Source organism: Quercus lobata, chromosome 12, assembly GCF_001633185.2.
Source record: "Quercus lobata isolate SW786 chromosome 12, ValleyOak3.0 Primary Assembly, whole genome shotgun sequence".
Taxonomy (NCBI): domain Eukaryota; kingdom Viridiplantae; phylum Streptophyta; class Magnoliopsida; order Fagales; family Fagaceae; genus Quercus; species Quercus lobata.
In genome coordinates, this window is record NC_044915.1 from 14,334,283 (window position 1) to 14,353,206 (window position 18,924).

At 35.8% G+C, this 18,924-nt stretch overlaps 2 protein-coding genes across 2 annotated transcripts; one reads left to right on the forward strand and one right to left on the reverse strand.

Moving 5' to 3' along the window:
• Positions 1-4,867: 4,867 nt before the first annotated feature.
• On the reverse strand, positions 4,868-5,409 carry LOC115970261. The gene is made up of 2 exons (XM_031089922.1): positions 4,995-5,409; positions 4,868-4,896 (listed from the first exon to the last, which is right to left on the reverse strand). The coding sequence occupies exons 1-2, from the start codon at positions 5,407-5,409 to the stop codon at positions 4,868-4,870; spliced, it is 444 nt and encodes a 147-aa protein (XP_030945782.1).
• A 3,388-nt stretch (positions 5,410-8,797) lies between these two features.
• Positions 8,798-18,531, forward strand: LOC115971944 (geraniol 8-hydroxylase-like). Its single transcript, XM_031092062.1, has 2 exons — positions 8,798-9,887; positions 17,727-18,531. The coding sequence occupies exons 1-2, from the start codon at positions 8,958-8,960 to the stop codon at positions 18,345-18,347; spliced, it is 1,551 nt and encodes a 516-aa protein (XP_030947922.1). The 5' UTR covers positions 8,798-8,957; the 3' UTR covers positions 18,348-18,531.
• The last annotated feature ends 393 nt before the right edge of the window (positions 18,532-18,924 follow it).

Here is an 18,924-nt window from a genome sequence, read left to right on the forward strand (position 1 = left end):
GAAAATAGGTGTTGCTGTTATGGATCTAAATCTATGATTATATTAATGGGAAAAAGGGTGCTATATGGTTCTTATATAATCGTATATAGCCTCACTAAGTTCACCGTCAAACTGACATGCATCCACACCTTTGTTATTGTCTAAATACTAGTCCAGAGGCATCAAGGGAATAATAGGCAACTAGATTGATAAATTAAGGCTATCACACGTGGCTTCCAATATTAGATTGAATAGATATAATATTAGAGTGAATAGATATGAATAAAACATATGACTAATACAGTCAGATTGATCTTCATTATTCGGCCATATTGAAGTTTCATAAATATCTATGATTATGTTAATGGAAAATCTAATTAGGTAGAGCCAAAAATTTGATCAAAGCTGAAAGTGAATTGGATAGTTAAGTGAATAAATGGAGAATTTTGGATATATCAGTATTGTCTACGATAAAATTGTTTAAGTGCGAAAACTGATTTTATGTGGGAAATTGTGTATTGATGGACCTATCTTTGGTGTTGATAGGTTATAATTCTACTGATTTGTTGTGATTTAAGGGAGGTTGGTTTCATATTTTTGCAAATAAGAGGTAAGTGGTGTTTACTAATTTTGGGAGTTTTCCCAAAATAGTGTTGATTATTAAACTATTTTATATCAAAGAAATATATTGATATTCTATATATAAATTGATATTTTATAAATGCTTGATGTGCACATTGACTATTCGTTTTATGAAAAACTTGTGGGACAACCTAAATTTATTTAAATTTGTATGTGTGAATATATCCTTATATTTTTTAGAATTATGAATGGATTGTTTTTGTGAGTATATTGAATATGTTTTGAAAACCTATGGCAAGTCATGATTAAAAGCTCAGTATTGTATTTAGTCCTTAGTAAGGGACAATTATACTGCAATTAGTCCTTAGCAAGGAATGATCCCAGAAAATGGGACAATGCACATTTGATAGCTCCTTGGCAAGGGAGTATACTATTGAGGATCTAAAAAGGAAGCTCCAAAGTAAACTGCACCTTTAGGTTTCAAAGGAGTCACCCTTAAGAAAGGGGATGAAAAGGAGGTTTCAGTCCCAAAAAAGAGACAACACAACCCTGTTAACGGGGCGCAAATGTTGATCACGAGAAAAGCTTAGGAAATTGTTTATATGATGGTATTGATATATATATATATATATATATAATGATGGGTCACAATATAAAGATATTTTTTTATATGAAATATTTAATGATAAAATATTGATGAGTTATAAGTTATGAATTTGTTGTAAGAATTATTTATTTGGAAGGTTTGTTCCCACACCCCAATGTTAGTAAATTCCACTTATTGAGTTATCTCACCCCCCCCCCCCTCTCTTATTCCCCCTTACAGATACATTAGAGGGATCATTGGAGTAGAGCTTCTTGGAAGACAACAGTTACGAATTATTTTGTGAAACTGAGATTTTATTATTATTTTTATGGTATTAAACATTGTACTAGAGAATTATTTTGAGGATGTTTTATCTTTGATGGATTAAAGCTTTGACATTTGTGATGAGATTTTAGGTTGTTGGTTGCTTTTATTTAATATTTTTATGGATTATTTAGATTGAATAGACTTTTATTACTTATGATTTTGGGGCGTTACAATTGTGATATCAAATTATCCAGAGTTGTTCGTTAACGAAGGTATGTACAATTTTGAGGATGAAATTTTTTAAGGGGGGAAGGATGTAATACCCCATAATTTTATTACTTATTTCTTTCTCATACGTAAATTAAAAATGAGGCCCACAATTAAATGAATTTAATTGGTTTGGGTCTAAGATATTTAAATCTGATAATTATTATGGGATAAGAGGCCCAAGTGAGATGGCATAAGTGTGTGTGTATATATATATATATATATATATATATATATATATGAGCCTTGATAAGTTTATTTATTTATTTATTTTTATTTTATAAAAAAAAAAACCCTAGTCTTTTACCTCTTAAGCTACATGTGTATATACATATCAGGTTTCCTTTTGTTTTAGCCGTAACACGCTATTGAACTTTTCTTTTCTTCCATGTGTGTGGAAATTGCAGGTATGATTTTCTCCTACTCTAAATTTAGGAAGTTTCAATAGTCAAAGGCCAGCAATTGTCCCACACTTACAGGAAAGACATGGGTTTGCGCATGAAGTTATTTTAGGCATCAGTCCAAGAACCTAATCTATCATTATATTAATGGAAAATATGTCCTATAATTGTTATTATATTAGATTAGGAATGGCTGTATGTCAGGAGAGAGGTACTCCATAGGCTTTGAGAATTGTACCTGATAAAGTAATTGGCTTGGACTTTATTGATTTAAGTTTGTCACCATGTGAAAGGGAAAAAGGTTGCTTTATGGTTGATATTTATCTTCTTTATCATCCTTCTAGTGACGTGTATTCATCTCTAATTTATTGTAGAAGGCAGCAATGCTTTTCAAGCCTAGAATATCTTTTTAGCCCCTATAATGTAGGAATAAGAAATTATATTATCTAAGTTAACCAATTTGTCATTCACGCGTTGCCTTTGTTCAGAAATTTGTCCAGCAATATCTTTAAGTTTTGCAGTATCAAGGGAATAAAGGGCTAGTTATGGGATTGATAAATTAAGATATAATATTAACTTCAACTATATATTAGATTGGTCAGATATCTATCATTCAGCCATATTGAAGTTTCATGAATATCTATGAATATATTAATGGAAAAATCTGATTAGGCAACAATATTTTTTTAAGCCCAAAAATCTGATCAAAACTGAAAGTGAACTAGATAGTTGAGTGAATAGATGAAATTTTTTGAAAATACCAGTGTTGTCCAAGATTATATTGTTTAAGTATGAAAATAGATTTTAGTGGGAAATTTGTGTATTGATAGACCTATGTTTGGTGTTGCTAGGTTCTAATTCTACTGATTTATTGTGACTCAAGGGTGGTTGATTTCATTTTTTTTGCAACTAAGAGGTAAGTGGTGTTTACTAATTTTGGGGGGTTTTTCCAAAACAATTTTGATTATCAAACTATTCTTATAACAAAGAAATATGTTGATATTCTATAAATATATTGATATTCTATAAATGTTTGATGTGCACATTGTATGGAAACATTGACTAGTTATTATATGAAAAACTTGTGGGACAACCTAAACTTATTTAAATTTGTATGTGTGGAGAAATAATTGTATTTTTGAGTATTATGATTGGCTTATTTTTTGTGAGTATCTTGAATTTGTTTCGAATCCTATGACAAGTCATGATTAAAAGCTCAATGTTGTATTAGTCTTTAGCAAGGGACAATCATACTGTAACTAGTTCTTAGCAAGGGATGGTCCTAGAAAAGGGGATAGTGCACATTTGGTAGCTCCTTAGCAAGGGGATATACCATTGAGGATCCAAAAAGGAAGCTCCTTAATAAGGGAGTGCACCTTTAGGTTCCAAATGAACTACCCTTAAGAAAAGGGATGAAAATGGAGTTTCAGTCCTAAAATGGGACAGCACAACCCTGTCAATGGGGCATAAATATTGACCATGAGAAAAACCTAGGAAATTGTTTGTATAATGGTGTGGTAAATCATAATGGCTCACAATATAATGATATTTTTATATGAAATATTTGATGTTAAAATACAGATAGTTTTGCAAGTTATAACTTTGTTGTATGGAATATTCATTTAAAAGGGTTGTTCCCAGTGAATTTTACTTATTGAGTTATCTCACCCCCTTTTATTCCCCCTTACAGATACATTAGAGGGATCATTGGAGTAAAAATTCTTGGAAGATAACAGTTACGGATTATATTATGGAACTGAGGAATTCTCCATCCTAGGTGTGTGATATATCAATAGCCCTTAAGCTATATAGACACTTGCTAGGTATCACATAAATACAAGAACCTAAGAAAAGAGGAGAGCTGGCCTGATTCTCCTACACAGCCACAAAGAGGAGTAAAACAAGAAGATTGCTTGGTGCTGCTTAAAGAGAGGAGGTCTACTATTTTTTATTATTATATATATATACACACACATACACATATATACACGCAGGGCCAACCCTAGGCCTAGGTCATTTAGGCCATGGCCTAAGGCCCCTAACATGGAAAGGCCCCCAAATATAGGGGTAGTAAGGTTTTTATTTTTTTTTTTTTTAATTAAAGAAAAATGTGAGTTAAGTGTAAATTTTTTTTCTTAATGCCTAAAATATTAGAGTTATATTAGTATATTACAAGTTTTATTATATAAGTCTTATAAATTGACATGTCACCAATCACATGAAATAATTCAATACTCATTTATTCTTTTGTTGAAGTGTCACCTCATTGCCATATTAGTTTATAAGCTTTTTGTAATAAAATTTATAGTAAGTTTAGTATTTTCTCAAAAAAAAGAAAGAAAAATTAATAGAATTAATAGTATTATAATAAAAATCTTGCAAACTGATGTAACAGAAATATAATTGGTGTCACTTAAACAGTATAATAAATGAATGTTTGAATAGCCTTTCTTTTTTATTGGTGATATGCTAGTTTGTAAAACCTATATAGTAAGTTTCATTAGCTCACTTTGGGTGAATTATTCATATTAATAAGTATGAATTAGTAATTAATTTAAAATAAAAAATTAACTAAATATTATTTAAGTGATATTTAGATATAAAAGGCCTCTTTAAAATTTTCGCCTTAGGCCTTAAGTTATCTTGGGCCAACCCTGTATACACATGTAACTTAAGGTAAAAGGCTAGGGTTTTTTTAAAAGTTTTTCAAGGCCCATTTATTAACTTATGCCATCTCGCTTCTTACTCCATAGTATTTATCTTATTTTAATATCTCAGGGCCAAATTAAATAAATCCATTTAAATGTGGCCCTCCTATTTAATTTATGCATAAGAATTAAATTAGTATCAAAATTATGGGGTTTTACATCCTTCCCCTCTTAAAAAAATTTCATCCTTGAAATTGTACATACCTTCATTAACGAACAACTTTGGATAGTTTGATTTCATCTCATCTTCTCGCTCCCAAGATGCCTCCTCTACTGTGTGATTCTTCCAAAGGACTTTAACCAATGATATGGTCTTGGTGTGTAGCACTTGATCCTTGCAGTCAAGAATTGGAATTGGGACTTCCTCATAAGTCAAGTTGTCTTTGATCTTGAGTGGCTCATAGTTCAAAACATGAGAAGGGTCTGGGATATACTTCCTTAGCATAGAAACATGAAACACATTATGCAGTCCTACAAGTGTAGGCGGTAAGGCAAACTCATAGGCAACTTTACCAATGCGTTTTAGGATCTCAAATGGACCAAAAAATCTGGGACTTAACCTCCCCTTCTCCCCAAATCTCATCACACCCTTCATCAGAGCAACTTTCAAGAATACCATATCTCAAACTTCAAATTCAACTTTCCTTCTCGAGTTGTAATAATAACTCTTTTGTCGACTTTGTATTGTTTGCAATCTTTTACGAATCAAATCAATTTTCTCAAATGTCATTTGAATGATTTCTGGTCCCAACAATTGTCTCTCACCAACCTCTTCCCAACACAATGGGGGACCTGCACTTTCTACCATACAAATCCTCATAGGGAGCCATCTCAATACTAGAGTGGTAGTTATTATTTCCACTAAAGACAAGTATTTTTCCCATCTTCCTTTGAAATCCAATACACAAGCCCTTAACATATCCTCCAAAGTCCAAATAGTCCAAATAGTCCTTTCTGATAGTCCATTTGTTTGCGGGTGGAAGGCTATACTAAAGCTAAGATTAGTACCAGCTTTATGTAGGCTTTTCCAAAACTTTGAGGTGAATCTTGGGTCTCGATCAGACACAATTGACGCTGGGACTCCATGAAGACTCATAATCTCATCAATATATATCTGTGCTAACTGATCAAGTGAGTAATCCATCTTAATCGAAATAAAATGTGCTGTTTTCGTCATCCTATCCACAACTACCTAAATGGCCTCATGTCCCTTAGGAGATCTTGGCAAACCCGTCACAAAATCCATATATATACGCTCTCACTTCCATTCAGGAATGGGAAGTGGTTGCAGCAATCCTGAAGGTTTCTGGTGTAGTATCTTAATTTGTTGACAAGTCAAGCATTGCTCCACAAACTTTCTTTAAATGTATTATTAACCAATACCCTAAGAGCATTCGTTAGCATTTCTCTATATATATTAATAGGTAAAATTGAGAGAAAATCCAATTAGATTTCAAATTTGAATTCAATTAGAGTTTAATTTTGTGCCATGTGTCTCATCTAATCTAAGTTTTTAAATTTTTGTGCGATGTTAATTAATTTAGTCTAAAAATTGGAATTCAATTAGAGTTTAATTTTGTGTCACGTGTCTCATCTAATGTAAGTTTTTTTAATTTTTGTCCCAAGTGAGTTAATTTAATGTAGAAAACAAGGAGTTCAATATAAATAAACCATAAAAAAACCTAATCATATATATATATATATATATATATATAACCAATACTTAGAGAAAATATAATTAAATTCAAAATTGAATTTTACTTTTGTTAGCTTTCCATACAAATTAAATTATTTAGATTTTTACTGTTATTTTTTCTTTTAACTAATGAGCATATTTTTTATATTGTTTCTATTTAGATATTTTGTATGCCAAGATCTTGAATGTAACAAATTGTAATTGAACTGAATGATCCCATGCACTTTTTCCCATTTAATTTAGGAGATATTATTGGATCAATTTATTTTTTATTTTTGTGTTGTATTTAGTAGAATTTCACGAACAGTAATTGTGAATTGATATTGTATATGTAGTATCCAATAGTGATTTTCAAAATTATATATATATATATATATATATATATATATAATAGTAGTATCATGAGAAACTTGGCATAGCCAATATTATGAAAATTGCTAGAAAAATTATTTTAGTACCTCTAAATGTCCTGGTTGAACTAATATTCTATATATTCTTGAATGTAACAAATTGTAATTGAACTGAACGATTCCATGCACTTTTTCCCATTTAATTTAGGAGATATTATTGGATCAATTTATTTTTTATTTTTGTGTTGTATTTAGTAGAATTTCACGAACAGTGATTGTGAATTGATATTGTGTATGTAGTATCCAATAGTGATTTTCAAAATTATATATATATATATATATATATATATAAAATAGTAGTATCATGAGAAACTTGGCATAGCCAATATTATGAAAATTGCTAGAAAAATTATTTTAGTACCTCTAAATGTCCTGGTTGAACTAATATTCTATATATTTATAATCCAAACTAACATCAATAGCACCACTACAATTCATTATTCTTGTGCGTAAGCACAGGTACATACTAGTTATCATAATGATCAAGATGAAAAAAAAATTATTTGTAAAGAGGTCATTGTCAATCTTTTCAACATGAACTTGAATGATCTCCCTAAAAAATATTCCTGGAGCTGCCACTATTTTCAGTTAACTTTTCTCTAATCCCCTCTACTCTCTCTTCCTTTCCCCTCAATCCAAGCGGCCTTTAAAGTTTTCCCTTGAACCAATGGGTGTAAAACCCACATGGACCAACTATGGACAGATTGAAATTGGAGCACACATTAGTCATTCATTTTTGAAAATATTTTATTGGAAATTAAAAACGTTGTCAAAAAATTGGTTACTTTTTTCATTTTTCATAAAAATATTTTTTAAAGTGGTTTACTAATGTATGCCTTGAGGGCACACATGAGTAAAGAAAAATTTTCAAGCGGCGACTAGTTGTATTCATAGAATAGTAGTGTTTAGGAATTAGGAGTACGGGTTAGGGTGAGTTTGGCTCAGCTTTTTGAAACTGGGTTTTTTGAAAAAATGGAGTTTTCAAAAAGTGCTGTATGAAATTGAGCTTTTTTAAAAAACTGAGTGTTTGGTAGAAGCTGTTAAAAAGTGTTTTTTGAAAAAGCTGAATGTTTAACTAAAACTTATAAAAGTGGCGGTTTGAGTTGTAAATTACCAAAAAAAACAATGTATATATAAGGGGGTTTATTTCATACTTAAATCAACTACTTAATAATATTTACTAAAAAAAAACTACTTAATAATAATAATAATAACAAAAATTATAATTTATTATTAACTAAAATTTGTTGTAAAAATATTTTTACAGTATTTTCACAACAAATCATACATGGTAAGTTATTACTGATTTTAATTTGAACTCACCACTTAAATTATTATTTTTTTACTGGTATTAGCTAGTAACCACTTAAGATTTATTGTGAAAATATTGTGAAAATATTATTGTAGTATTTCTTAATTAAAATTTTTTTTTCTTAATTTTATTTTATTTTATCTCTTTTTCTTTCATCCACACATTTATTTATATTTTTTTTCATCTTTTTTTCTCCTCCACACACGTATTCTTTACTTTTCCCTATCTCCACTTTTGACTTTTCTTTATAATTTTCTTCTTCACCAGAACACACCAAAAGATCAAGCTTCAAGAATTCATCCACTCTCATTATAGAACATGCCATTTCTTTTTTCTCTTTCTCTACTTTCCTCCACACATTTAGCTACATAGCCCACACCCACACATTCATCTTGATCTTCACAAGCCACACAGGCTTGTTCTTGAAGATGAGATGAGAGGAAGCCGTGACTTTCTAGCTACAGGCCTTTATTTATCAAAGGGCAAAATTGGGTTTTCAATCAAAATGGTTGGGCAATTTGGTAATTGTAGAGAGCTTCTCAATGGTAACATTAATCAACGCGCGTTAACTTTTACAAAAGCTAACTAGAACTGTGTTGTATCAAAGCCACATTTATTCACATTTTAAAAAATCACGTTTTAGAAAAAAGTAGAATGTTTGAGTCTTATCAAACGGGCAGATAGAATGTTTGAGTCTTATCAATCGGACAGATAGACTCAATACTATCACTACCACAACCACAACCACCATGACCATGGCCCTCATCTCTGATTTGCTCCACACAAATGAACTCTCACTCTCACTTCTCACTCTTCTAGTTCTTCTCATCTTTACGCTCTCTTGGTACGCATGGAAGAAGCAAAGGACCTCGCTGCTGCTGTTGCCTCCAGGTCCACGTGGCGTCCCCTTATTCGGCAACCTCCTCTCTCTAGACCCAGAGCTTCACTCCTACTTCGCTGGCCTAGCCCAAATCCACGGGCCCATATACAAGCTCAGTCTTGGCTACAAGCTTGGCATCGTCGTCACCTCACCTTCCCTCACTCGCGAAGTTCTCAAAGACCATGACGTCACCTTCGCCAACCGTGACGTTCCCGAAGCGGGTCGGGTCGCCACCTATGGTGGCTCCGATATTGTATGGACCCCATATGGACCCGAGTGGAGGATGCTGAGAAAAGTTTGTGTGATCAAGATGCTGAGTAATACAACGTTGGACTCTGTTTACGAGCTTCGTCGTAAACAGGTCCGAGAAACAGTTGGGTACTTTTATAGGCGGGTCGGGTCGCCGGTGAACATAGGGGAGCAGATGTTCTTGACGGTGATGAACGTGATTACGAACATGATGTGGGGTGGAACAGTGGAGGGGGAAGAGAGGTCTAGCCTTGGGGCTGATTTCAGAGAAGTGGTGTCGGAGATGACGGAGCTTTTGGGGAAGCCCAACATCTCGGATTTTTATCCGGGTTTGGCCCGGTTTGACTTGCAAGGCATAAAGAAGCAGATGGATGGGTTGGCCAAACGGTTCGATCGGATCTTTGATGTTATGATTAATCAACGGCTGAAGATTGATAAAGAAGGTGGGAGCAAAGACAGTAAAGATTTTTTGCAGTTTTTGTTGAAGTTGAAGGATGAAGGTGATTCCAAGACACCTATGACCATGATCCACCTCAAGGCCTTGCTTATGGTACGTACTTTCCATTCACAGTAAATGCCTTGACTTAGGGCCCTTTAAGGCAATCGAGTTAATAAATAATAGTACAAAGTATAGGGACAAAACTGTCTGTAATAATTTTATTATATATTTTAAAATTTTATTTTTTAAACTTTTAACAAATATGTTAAATTTTGTGTCAATAAAATATTATTTATTATATGATTTATTAATTAATATTTTATGTATAATTTCAAATTATAAAAATTTATAATTTAACAATTTATTAATAATATAGCTGTAAGGACACGATTCTCTGACGGTCCAGTAAGGATGTTGGGCTCGCGCACGGAAGATCCCTTACAATATAATTTGTAGAGAGTGGGCTTAAAAAGCTAGCCGCTGGTCGCGGGGCGATGTCCGATCCTGGTTTTAGAGGAATTCAGGTAGAAAAAGGTGTTGGGCCTGAACATTTAAGCCCTAAGACGTCGCACCATATGGGATGGGACTCCTCGGAGTTGATCCAATGACCATTGAGGCCTAACCCTGGTTATCCAAAGACGGACTTTCTTCAGTGAAGTCCGGTGTTGTTGAGATGTTCTCTCCCATGTGATCCTCCTTTTTCGGAGGTGGGATGGGATCCCCTTTAGATTTACTTGCTTTCTTCTTTTATACTCGTCTGTGTTAATTGTCCTTCGTCCACGTGTAGGGTCAATCTTTACAAGACTGATATTTGTCCCATCAGTCTAATCCCAGAATTGTTGGGTATGGTTGATAAGGCTGCAGAGTACGGCTCTGTCATGTGTTGGGTCTTATCTGGAAGGGTAGTAAGGATAACTTCCCCAAGATATTTTGGATCTCCTTACAAATTCGTCCTATACCAGTTTTACCCCTTTATTTCGGTGGGATTCAGGATCTGCCGAGGACCAAACTGTCCTCGGCTGCTTTCCAAAATTGTTTTGTGCTCTGTACTGTAGAGCTTGGGCCACAGCTCTCCTCGGACTGGGCCTTCGGATTTTCCAGGAGCAATCGGGCTTGGTCCTTAAATTATTGGGCCCCACAATAGCCCCTCAAAACCCTTCTATCCGACTTCCGGGTTGGAAGGGAGGGTTTTGGCAAACCCGGGCCCTTAGTACGGTTTGTTTAGTTCAACCCCGCATTTATGTGAGCGGTTTTCCACCTGTCCAGGAGGTTAGCCGGTTTTCTAGGGATTCCGTTTAATTTGCTCGTGATCTACTCCTGCCGCTTGGCTGTCCCAGACGCGCCCTTAATGAATCCCCTTTACGAGGCTCATTTATGTCCGGCGGCTCATTTGATAAGGTGGGGAAGTGGAACGGACGCCTCTTTTTTCTTCAGATTCCTTTGGGAAACTTGAATGCATTTAATACCCTCCGTTCTGCCCTTCCTATAAGAAGGCAAGCAGGAGGCCATCACTTTCGTGCAGACTCCTCTCCTTCCCTCTGAGATCTGAAACCCGTAGCCTCCTTTAGCGCCTGCTTAGCCCGTTTGTTATACGCCATATCAGTACACGCCTACCATAACGAACGATGAAGGAACCATGCCCTTCCTCAAAACACCATGTTCCGATAAAGCTTGAAATGGCTCGATCGGGGCAAGGGTGGCGTAGACTTAAGATCTGTCCCGCCTCTCTTTCAGCCAAAATCCGAAGCAAGGGCTCGTCATGTCAAACTCTTGGCGTGACTGAGTCGAGAACACCCAATATCAGCACCACTCGGCTCCTCACGAGCGTACCTAACATGGCACCAGTGTGTTAGGAGTCAGGGTTGAGGCAGGGGCGAAGTGCTTCTGCTTCTCCCTTTCCTTGCTCACTGGTGCCCTCCTCCGTCTTCCTCTTATAGTCTTCCCAGCACCAGTTCCGCCTTGGTGCTGTCCTTCTCCCTCTTTTGCTCCTCTCTTTGTCTTTTCATTTCTCCCACTCTTCTTCTCCTCCTTCTCTTACTCATGTCCTCCATCTTCTTCATTGATTTCTTCCTTACTATTTCCTTCTTCTTCGTTCTCTTTTTTTTTTTTTGAAGTGAGTTCTTCTTTTAGTATGAGTAACACTGAGGCAGAGATTGGAGAGACTTTGAAGACAAGTTCAAAAAGGCGCTTGATCGTTTGCTTATCTGTACTGTGGATGTTAGTATTGCTTCGGCAGCCCCTCTTTTGTATAGGCTTGTTGAAGTCTCTTTTTGTACATTGTAATAATTTTTCATATTAATAAAAGTTGTTTCTATTTCACTTTACATGTTCTGTCTCTTTGTTTTTATAAATTTGCAAGTGCTGCTCGGCTCAATAATACCACATCTAAATCAATGACGACTAAGACCAAAATACTTAATAATAAAAAGATGTTGCCATAATCTTAATAGGAGTGCTTGGCACAATAGGGCAGATCAATAAAAAGTAGTACTTACCACCTTGGCTTGGGTTCGAGGACCGTACAAGGCCTCGGTTATGTCCAGAACTTGTAATAATAATAATTTTTTGTATTTGGTTTCCCCATAGGCTTGAGTCCGAGGACCATACAAGGCCTTGGTTCTGTCCAAAACTTGTAATAATAACAACTTTTTGTACTTGGTTTCCCCATAGGCTTGAGTCCGAGGACCATACAAGGCCTTGGTTCTGTCCAAAACTTGTAATAATAATAACTTTTCGTACTTGGTTTCCCCATAGGCTTGAGTCCGAGGACCATACAAGGCCTTGGTTCTGTCCAAAACTTGTAATAATAATAACTTTTCGTACTTGGTTTCCCCATAGGCTTGAGTCCGAGGACCATACAAGGCCTTGGTTCTGTCCAAAACTTTATGCCCTTCCCTTTTTCTCTTTGCACCTGTCTTTCCTCAGGTGTCTCATAAGTTGCCGAGCAGGAAGTTGTCCTCGGTAACGGTTATTCCTTGGTGTGGGCCATAGTCCGCGGGCTTCCATGCAGAACGGGCCTGGGCCGCGAATTTATTAGGCCCACAGATTTAGAGGCATTTCCGTAGTCTTTGGTCACGCGGTACTTTTTGGCGTCCCAGTATTCGAGGTGCGTCTTCACGAGGCTCCTTTAATCTCAGGGTTGCAGACGGCATTGGAAATCGAGCCGGAGACATTTTGTCTGTAGCGTTCCTTGGGACGCTGCGTGAATTAAATGCCATCACCTTATCTTTTAAATAAATAGGAGAGAAGGTTGCTTTACTTTCACACGAATTCTTCAGTCTCCCCTCTTAGTACATCATGTTTGAGGCGAGGATTGGGGCAAAGGAGCTCTCTCCGCCACGAAAGCGTCGTGTCTTCCTGCGACTCCAGATAGTGAGGTGCGGGCCAGGGAGGCGTAGACTCAAGAGAATATTTCAGTTCGAGAGAGGGGAAAGGATGTTTCTCCCTCTTTTAGTCAAAATCCGAAGCAGGTTCTGGTCATGCCAGATTTTTGGTATGCCCGAAGAAGGAATTTCGCCATCAGCGCCGTCTGCCTTGTAGCAGGCAAATTTCTGCGGGGGCTTCCCAACTTCCGGCTCCCTGCATCTTTTCCGTAGATGGTGTTAGCCTGAGGTCAGGTTCTTTGGCTGCCTGAGTTATGGGCATGTAGAAGCGTCGAGGAATAGTTTCCTTAGACGACATCTTGGAACAGTAGCCAACCTCTCCTCTGAGATATCTCCTCGGCACCATCTTCACTCTTTTGTACTTTTCTTTTGCTTACGCAGTTAACTCTAATGTAAGCTGGTTTCAGCTTTTATTGTACACTGTACTGTTCTTTTGTCTTAATAAAAGATGTGTTTATTTCTTTATACATACTTTTTTTTTTTTGCAACTACCACTTTGGGTCTGAATATTAAGTCTAAGCCTGCCTTTAACAATATTCTGGACGGAAGAACACTTTAATACAAACCCTTATTAGTTTAAACTCGCAAATATTATCAAGTATAACAATGGCAATCCTCAATAGATTGAATTCATGGAACTAACCGAGATAGCTGCTGAGCGCTGCGTGATGCACGCTAGACGAATATCCGAGAGGGCAGCCGAGCAGCGATGGATTTGGATCGTGCCCTTGGGGTAACATTCTGTGCCGTATCGTATTAGCCCCTTTGGCACTGGGGATCTGAGGGTAGACCGGGGAACCCGTGCAATTAAAGATTGACCCAACTGTTAACGAGAAGTTCTCTTCGGATGGATTTTGAGGTTTATATGCCATAGTAGTTTCTTTCTCTTTTTTTTTTAGTTGGTTTCCCCATAGGCTTGAGTCCGTGGACCATGCGAGGCCTTGGTTCTGTCCAAAACTTGTGGTCTTTTTTATGTACTTGGTTTCCCCATAGGCTTGAGTCCGAGGACCATGCAAGGCCTTGGTTCTGTCCAAAACTTATGATCTTTTATGTACTTGGTTTCCCCATAGGCTTGAGTCCGAGGACCATGCAAGGCCTTGGTTCTGTCCAAAACTTATGATCTTTTTATGTACTTGGTTTCCCCATAGGCTTGAGTCCGAGGACCATGCAAGGCCTTGGTTCTGTCCAAAACTTATGTACTTGGTTTCCCCATAGGCTTGAGTATGTCCAAAACTTATCTACTTGGTTTCCCCATAGGCTTGAGTCCGAGGACCATGCAAGGCCTTGGTTCTGTCCAAAACTTACGATCTTTTTATTTGTTTTATTTTTCAACCACCAGCCCCTACACCAAGGCGGGGACAGTTGGCCTGGGGCTGGAAGCCCCTAGAGACGCCCGCGCCCTTAGCACTGCGAGGCGTAGCCCCTAGCAGAAGTTTACGTCGGAGCAACAACTATATGTCGCCGGAGACGGAGGAGATCCCAGAAATTTCTGCTTGCCAATGAGTTGATTCCACCGCCACCTGCGCCAACGCGCAAGCTTTCCCACAGACGGCGCCAATTGTAAGGACACGATTCTCTGGCAGCCCAGTAAGGATGTTGGGCTCGCGCACGGAAGATCCCTCACAATATAATTTGTAGAGAGTGGGCTTAAAAAGCTAGCCGCTGGTCGCGGGGCGATGTCCGATCCTGGTTTTAGAGGAATTCAGGTAGAAAAAGGTGTTGGGCCTGAACATTTAAGCCCTAAGACGTCGCACCATATGGGATGGGACTCCTCGGAGTTGATCCGATGACCATTGAGGCCTAACCCCGGTTATCCAAAGACGGACTTTCTTCAATGAAGTCCGGTGTTGTTGAGATGTTCTCTCCCATGTGATCCTCCTTTTTCGGAGGTGGGATGGGATCCCCTTTAGATTTACTTGCTTTCTTCTTTTATACTCGTCTGTGTTAATTGTCCTTCGTCCACGTGTAGGGTCAATCTTTACAAGACTGATATTTGTCCCATCAGTCTAATCCCAGAATTGTTGGGTATGGTTGATAAGGCTGCAGAGTACGGCTCTGTCATGTGTTGGGTCTTATCTGGAAGGGTAGTAAGGATAACTTCCCCAAGATATTTTGGATCTCCTTACAAATTCGTCCCTATACTAGTTTTACCCCTTTATTTCGGTGGGATTCAGGATCTGCCGAGGACCAAACTGTCCTCGGCTGCTTTCCAAAATTGTTTTGTGCTCTGTACTGTAGAGCTTGGGCCACAGATCTCCTCGGACTGGGCCTTCGGATTTTCCAGGAGCAATCGGGCTTGGTCCTTAAATTATTGGGCCCTACAATAGCTATTAATCTTTAATTCTCTAAAAATTTTGAAAATTTGAAAGATATAAGATGGAATGAAGGATATAAGAAGGAGATATAATCTAATTGTGGATTTGTCAAAATTAACCTCTATTAAAAAGATATTGAATAAAATTGTAAGCTTAGGTTACAACCAATTTTGTAACTAAAATTTGTCCTAAATAATATTAGAAAAAATTTTAACACTACTTTTATGGAAAATATAAAAAATTATAAAAAAAAATTAATTTATCATTTTCTCATAAAATATTTTTAAAAACAATTTCTAAACCAATACCTTTGCGACGTTTGTTAACATTTCTCTTTAGTTTTTTTATTTGCTAAATAAAGGCGGTCAAGGTTTTATTTATTATTAATATGATGGGTTGGTGTTTTTTTTTTATTTTTTTTTTTATTTTTTTTATTTTTTTTTTTTAGGTATTGTAATTTTTTAGAATTAAAAGATGTGGCCAAGCTTATATTAATTGAAGTATTTTTTTTAGAAGTATAATTGAAGTATTTAGTAAGTTGTTATTTAATGATATTAATACGTGTCGGTATAGCTTACCAAAAAAAAAAAAAAAAAACGTGTCGGTATCGTGTAGATTTCGATGTACTAGATCACTGAAGCAAAGCCCTACCCTAATGAAGCAAGAAGTCTAAGAGCATTAGCATCAGAAAATGCTACTCTATTCTATTTTACCATCTCAAAAAGTTACTTTATCAATTATACCATCCCATTTTACAATACTTTCAGCATCCCAAACTTTTATTTTCCTATTTTACTCATTAAAATAATATATCTACATAATAAAATAATATTTCCCTCAATCACCATCATTTATTCTTTCTTTCTCCCAATCACCATCACAATAAAATATTAGTTTTTTTTTAGAATTGTGCTTCACTGCAATTCTAAAGATAGAATTGCACTATAGTACTATTGCAAAAAAATTTGCAATACTTAACAATAACATTTCCTGATGCAATACATTTTGGGGCTTGAAATGTCAAATATCTCTTACATTTGACATTAGCATTCCCTAATGCTAATGCTCTAACTGGCATTGCCGCAGCCATTTGTCATTAAATGATGCTAATAACTTTATGTAAATTCTGGATAGCACCAGCAAAACTGGAAATAGGGTGGGCACTGAGCAGCCCGGACCTTAACCTTGGCATGTAGTGAGAACAACTAGGTTCCAAATTCCAACACCAAACATAATGTTTTTTTTTTTTTTTTTTTTTCGTCCGTTTTGAAAAGTCAAAGTTTTAAGGAAATATCATTTATTGTGAATAAATATATCAGTTTTTTAAAAAGAGTTATTTTGAATGAGACAACTAAAAAAGTGCCACAATTAAATTGATTTTTAAAAAATATTAGTTAGTTTTCTTTTCAAATAATTTTGAAAATAAAATAGGGATATAATAGGAATATTAGTAAATTAATAATTTTTATTTTAGAAATAGGACAATATTTTGGGATATCTTAAAATGGAATAGAGGACAAACAAATAATGAACGAGAAGATGAACGTTGTTTGTCACTTTGTTAATTGTTTGCTTGCTTGTTTACGGAATTGTGGCATGTTTGGTAAACAAGTTTAAACTACTGTTTTCAATTTTTAAATAACATTATATACATTTTTACACATTTTTTCACTCACAAGTATTTCAAAAAACTACAAACAACATTATTCAAACTTCTCTACCAAACGGCCCTGATCTTCATAATTTTAAAATGTGTATATACCATTTCAAGTGTAATTAATTATTCGAGCGGCAGAAAGAGAAACATATTACAATATTCCAATATTTTGATATCACTAAGCACAGAAAGCCCCATATTTGATAGGGATCAGTCTCGGTAGGCAAGACCCTCACTAAAACACAATATTATCTTTCTAGTTGCAGTATTAATATTACAAGAAAAATGTTAGAACCATATTCTACAAAATATTTACAAAATATTTTGTAAATGTTAGAACCATATTTACAAAATTTTTTACAAACGGCTAATATGATAAGTAATTATTGGAAAGTAGAGAAAAAATATTAGTTGTATTCTTAGAAGAAAACTAGTAAGAATTTGCTAAATTAACCATTTGTAAAAATATTGTATAATAGTTTGTGATTATAACATTACTTATATTACAATTTTTTTGATTTTTCGTTTGGTTTGGTAGCTAAATTGTCTAGCGAGGCATTTGCATAATGCCATAATCTAGTGATATTGTGAACAGGATATGGTGGTTGGTGGGACAGACACATCCTCCAATACAATCGAGTTTGCCATGGCTGAAATTATGAACAAACCGGAGGTGATGAGGAAAACCCAACAAGAATTGGAAGCTGTAGTTGGCAAAGATAACATTGTAGAAGAGTCTCATAATCACAAACTACCATACTTACATGCTGTGATGAAAGAAACATTGCGGTTGCACCCAGCTCTGCCATTGTTAGTTCCTCATTGTCCCAGTGAGACATGCACTGTAGGAGGCTACACCATTCCAAAAGGGTCTCGGATCTTTGTGAATGTATGGGCGATACAAAGGGACCCCTCAATTTGGGAAAATCCATTAAATTTTGATCCAGAGAGGTTCTTGAATAGTAAATGGGACTATAGTGGAAATGACTTCAATTATTTTCCATTTGGATCTGGCCGAAGAATATGCGCTGGAACAGCAATGGCTGAGAGGATGGTGATATATTCACTTGCAACACTTCTACATTCTTTTGATTGGAATCTGCCCCAAGGAGAGAAGTTGGACATTACAGAAAAGTTTGGGATTGTACTAAAAAAGAAGATCCCTCTTGTTGCAGTACCTACACCAAGATTATCTGATCCATCTATGTATGAGTAAGTTAGAAGTTTATGTACTCTTGATATAATGAGTGGAATTGCAATGTCCGTACTACTATATGAGAGCAATAAGTTCACGGGCACAACTTTTTCCATAATGGCTGGCATGCGTTGATGTGATTCATGCATGGTAAATGTGGTGTTAATGATGAATTCAATTGAAAGTTATGTTACTTTAATCCCAACAGACCATATCAACAATTGTGAAAACATTGTCCCTAATTATTAAATGTATTATTCCCCAAAAGGTTTTTGTTCTTATATTTGTTTGTTCAGAATTCAGACTTCAGCAACCCAAAAAATAAAAATAAAAAGGTTGGAAAAGTGTGACATATCTAGTATAACAACTCAAATAACGACTTAATTTAGTGTTACACTAAAAAGGACTTGGTGGATCTGTCACCTAACAAGCAAAAACTACTGGTCTAGGCTCTGGATATTCTTTTCAATTTTGCTTAATTACAAAAGGAAACATAGCAAAAGCAGATGCAGGAGAAAAATTTTATGGACCAATATGTTAGTCAATTTAGTTAGTAACTTGGTATTGCGGTATTCGCATTAGTACTGATCATCTTCAA

Bases quoted from the DNA above. Each gene is read 5' to 3' on its own strand.
- LOC115970261 (XM_031089922.1), bottom strand. From the start codon at position 5,409: ATGGTATTCTTGAAAGTTGCTCTGATGAAGGGTGTGATGAGATTTGGG. The intron at 4,897-4,994 runs GTATGTACAATT...TAAATTAAATAG, and splicing joins AAAGTTGTTCGTTAATGAAG to GAGGGCCACATTTAAATGGA.
- LOC115971944 (XM_031092062.1), top strand. From the start codon at position 8,958: ATGACCATGGCCCTCATCTCTGATTTGCTCCACACAAATGAACTCTCA. The intron at 9,888-17,726 runs GTACGTACTTTC...TATTGTGAACAG, and splicing joins ACCTCAAGGCCTTGCTTATG to GATATGGTGGTTGGTGGGAC.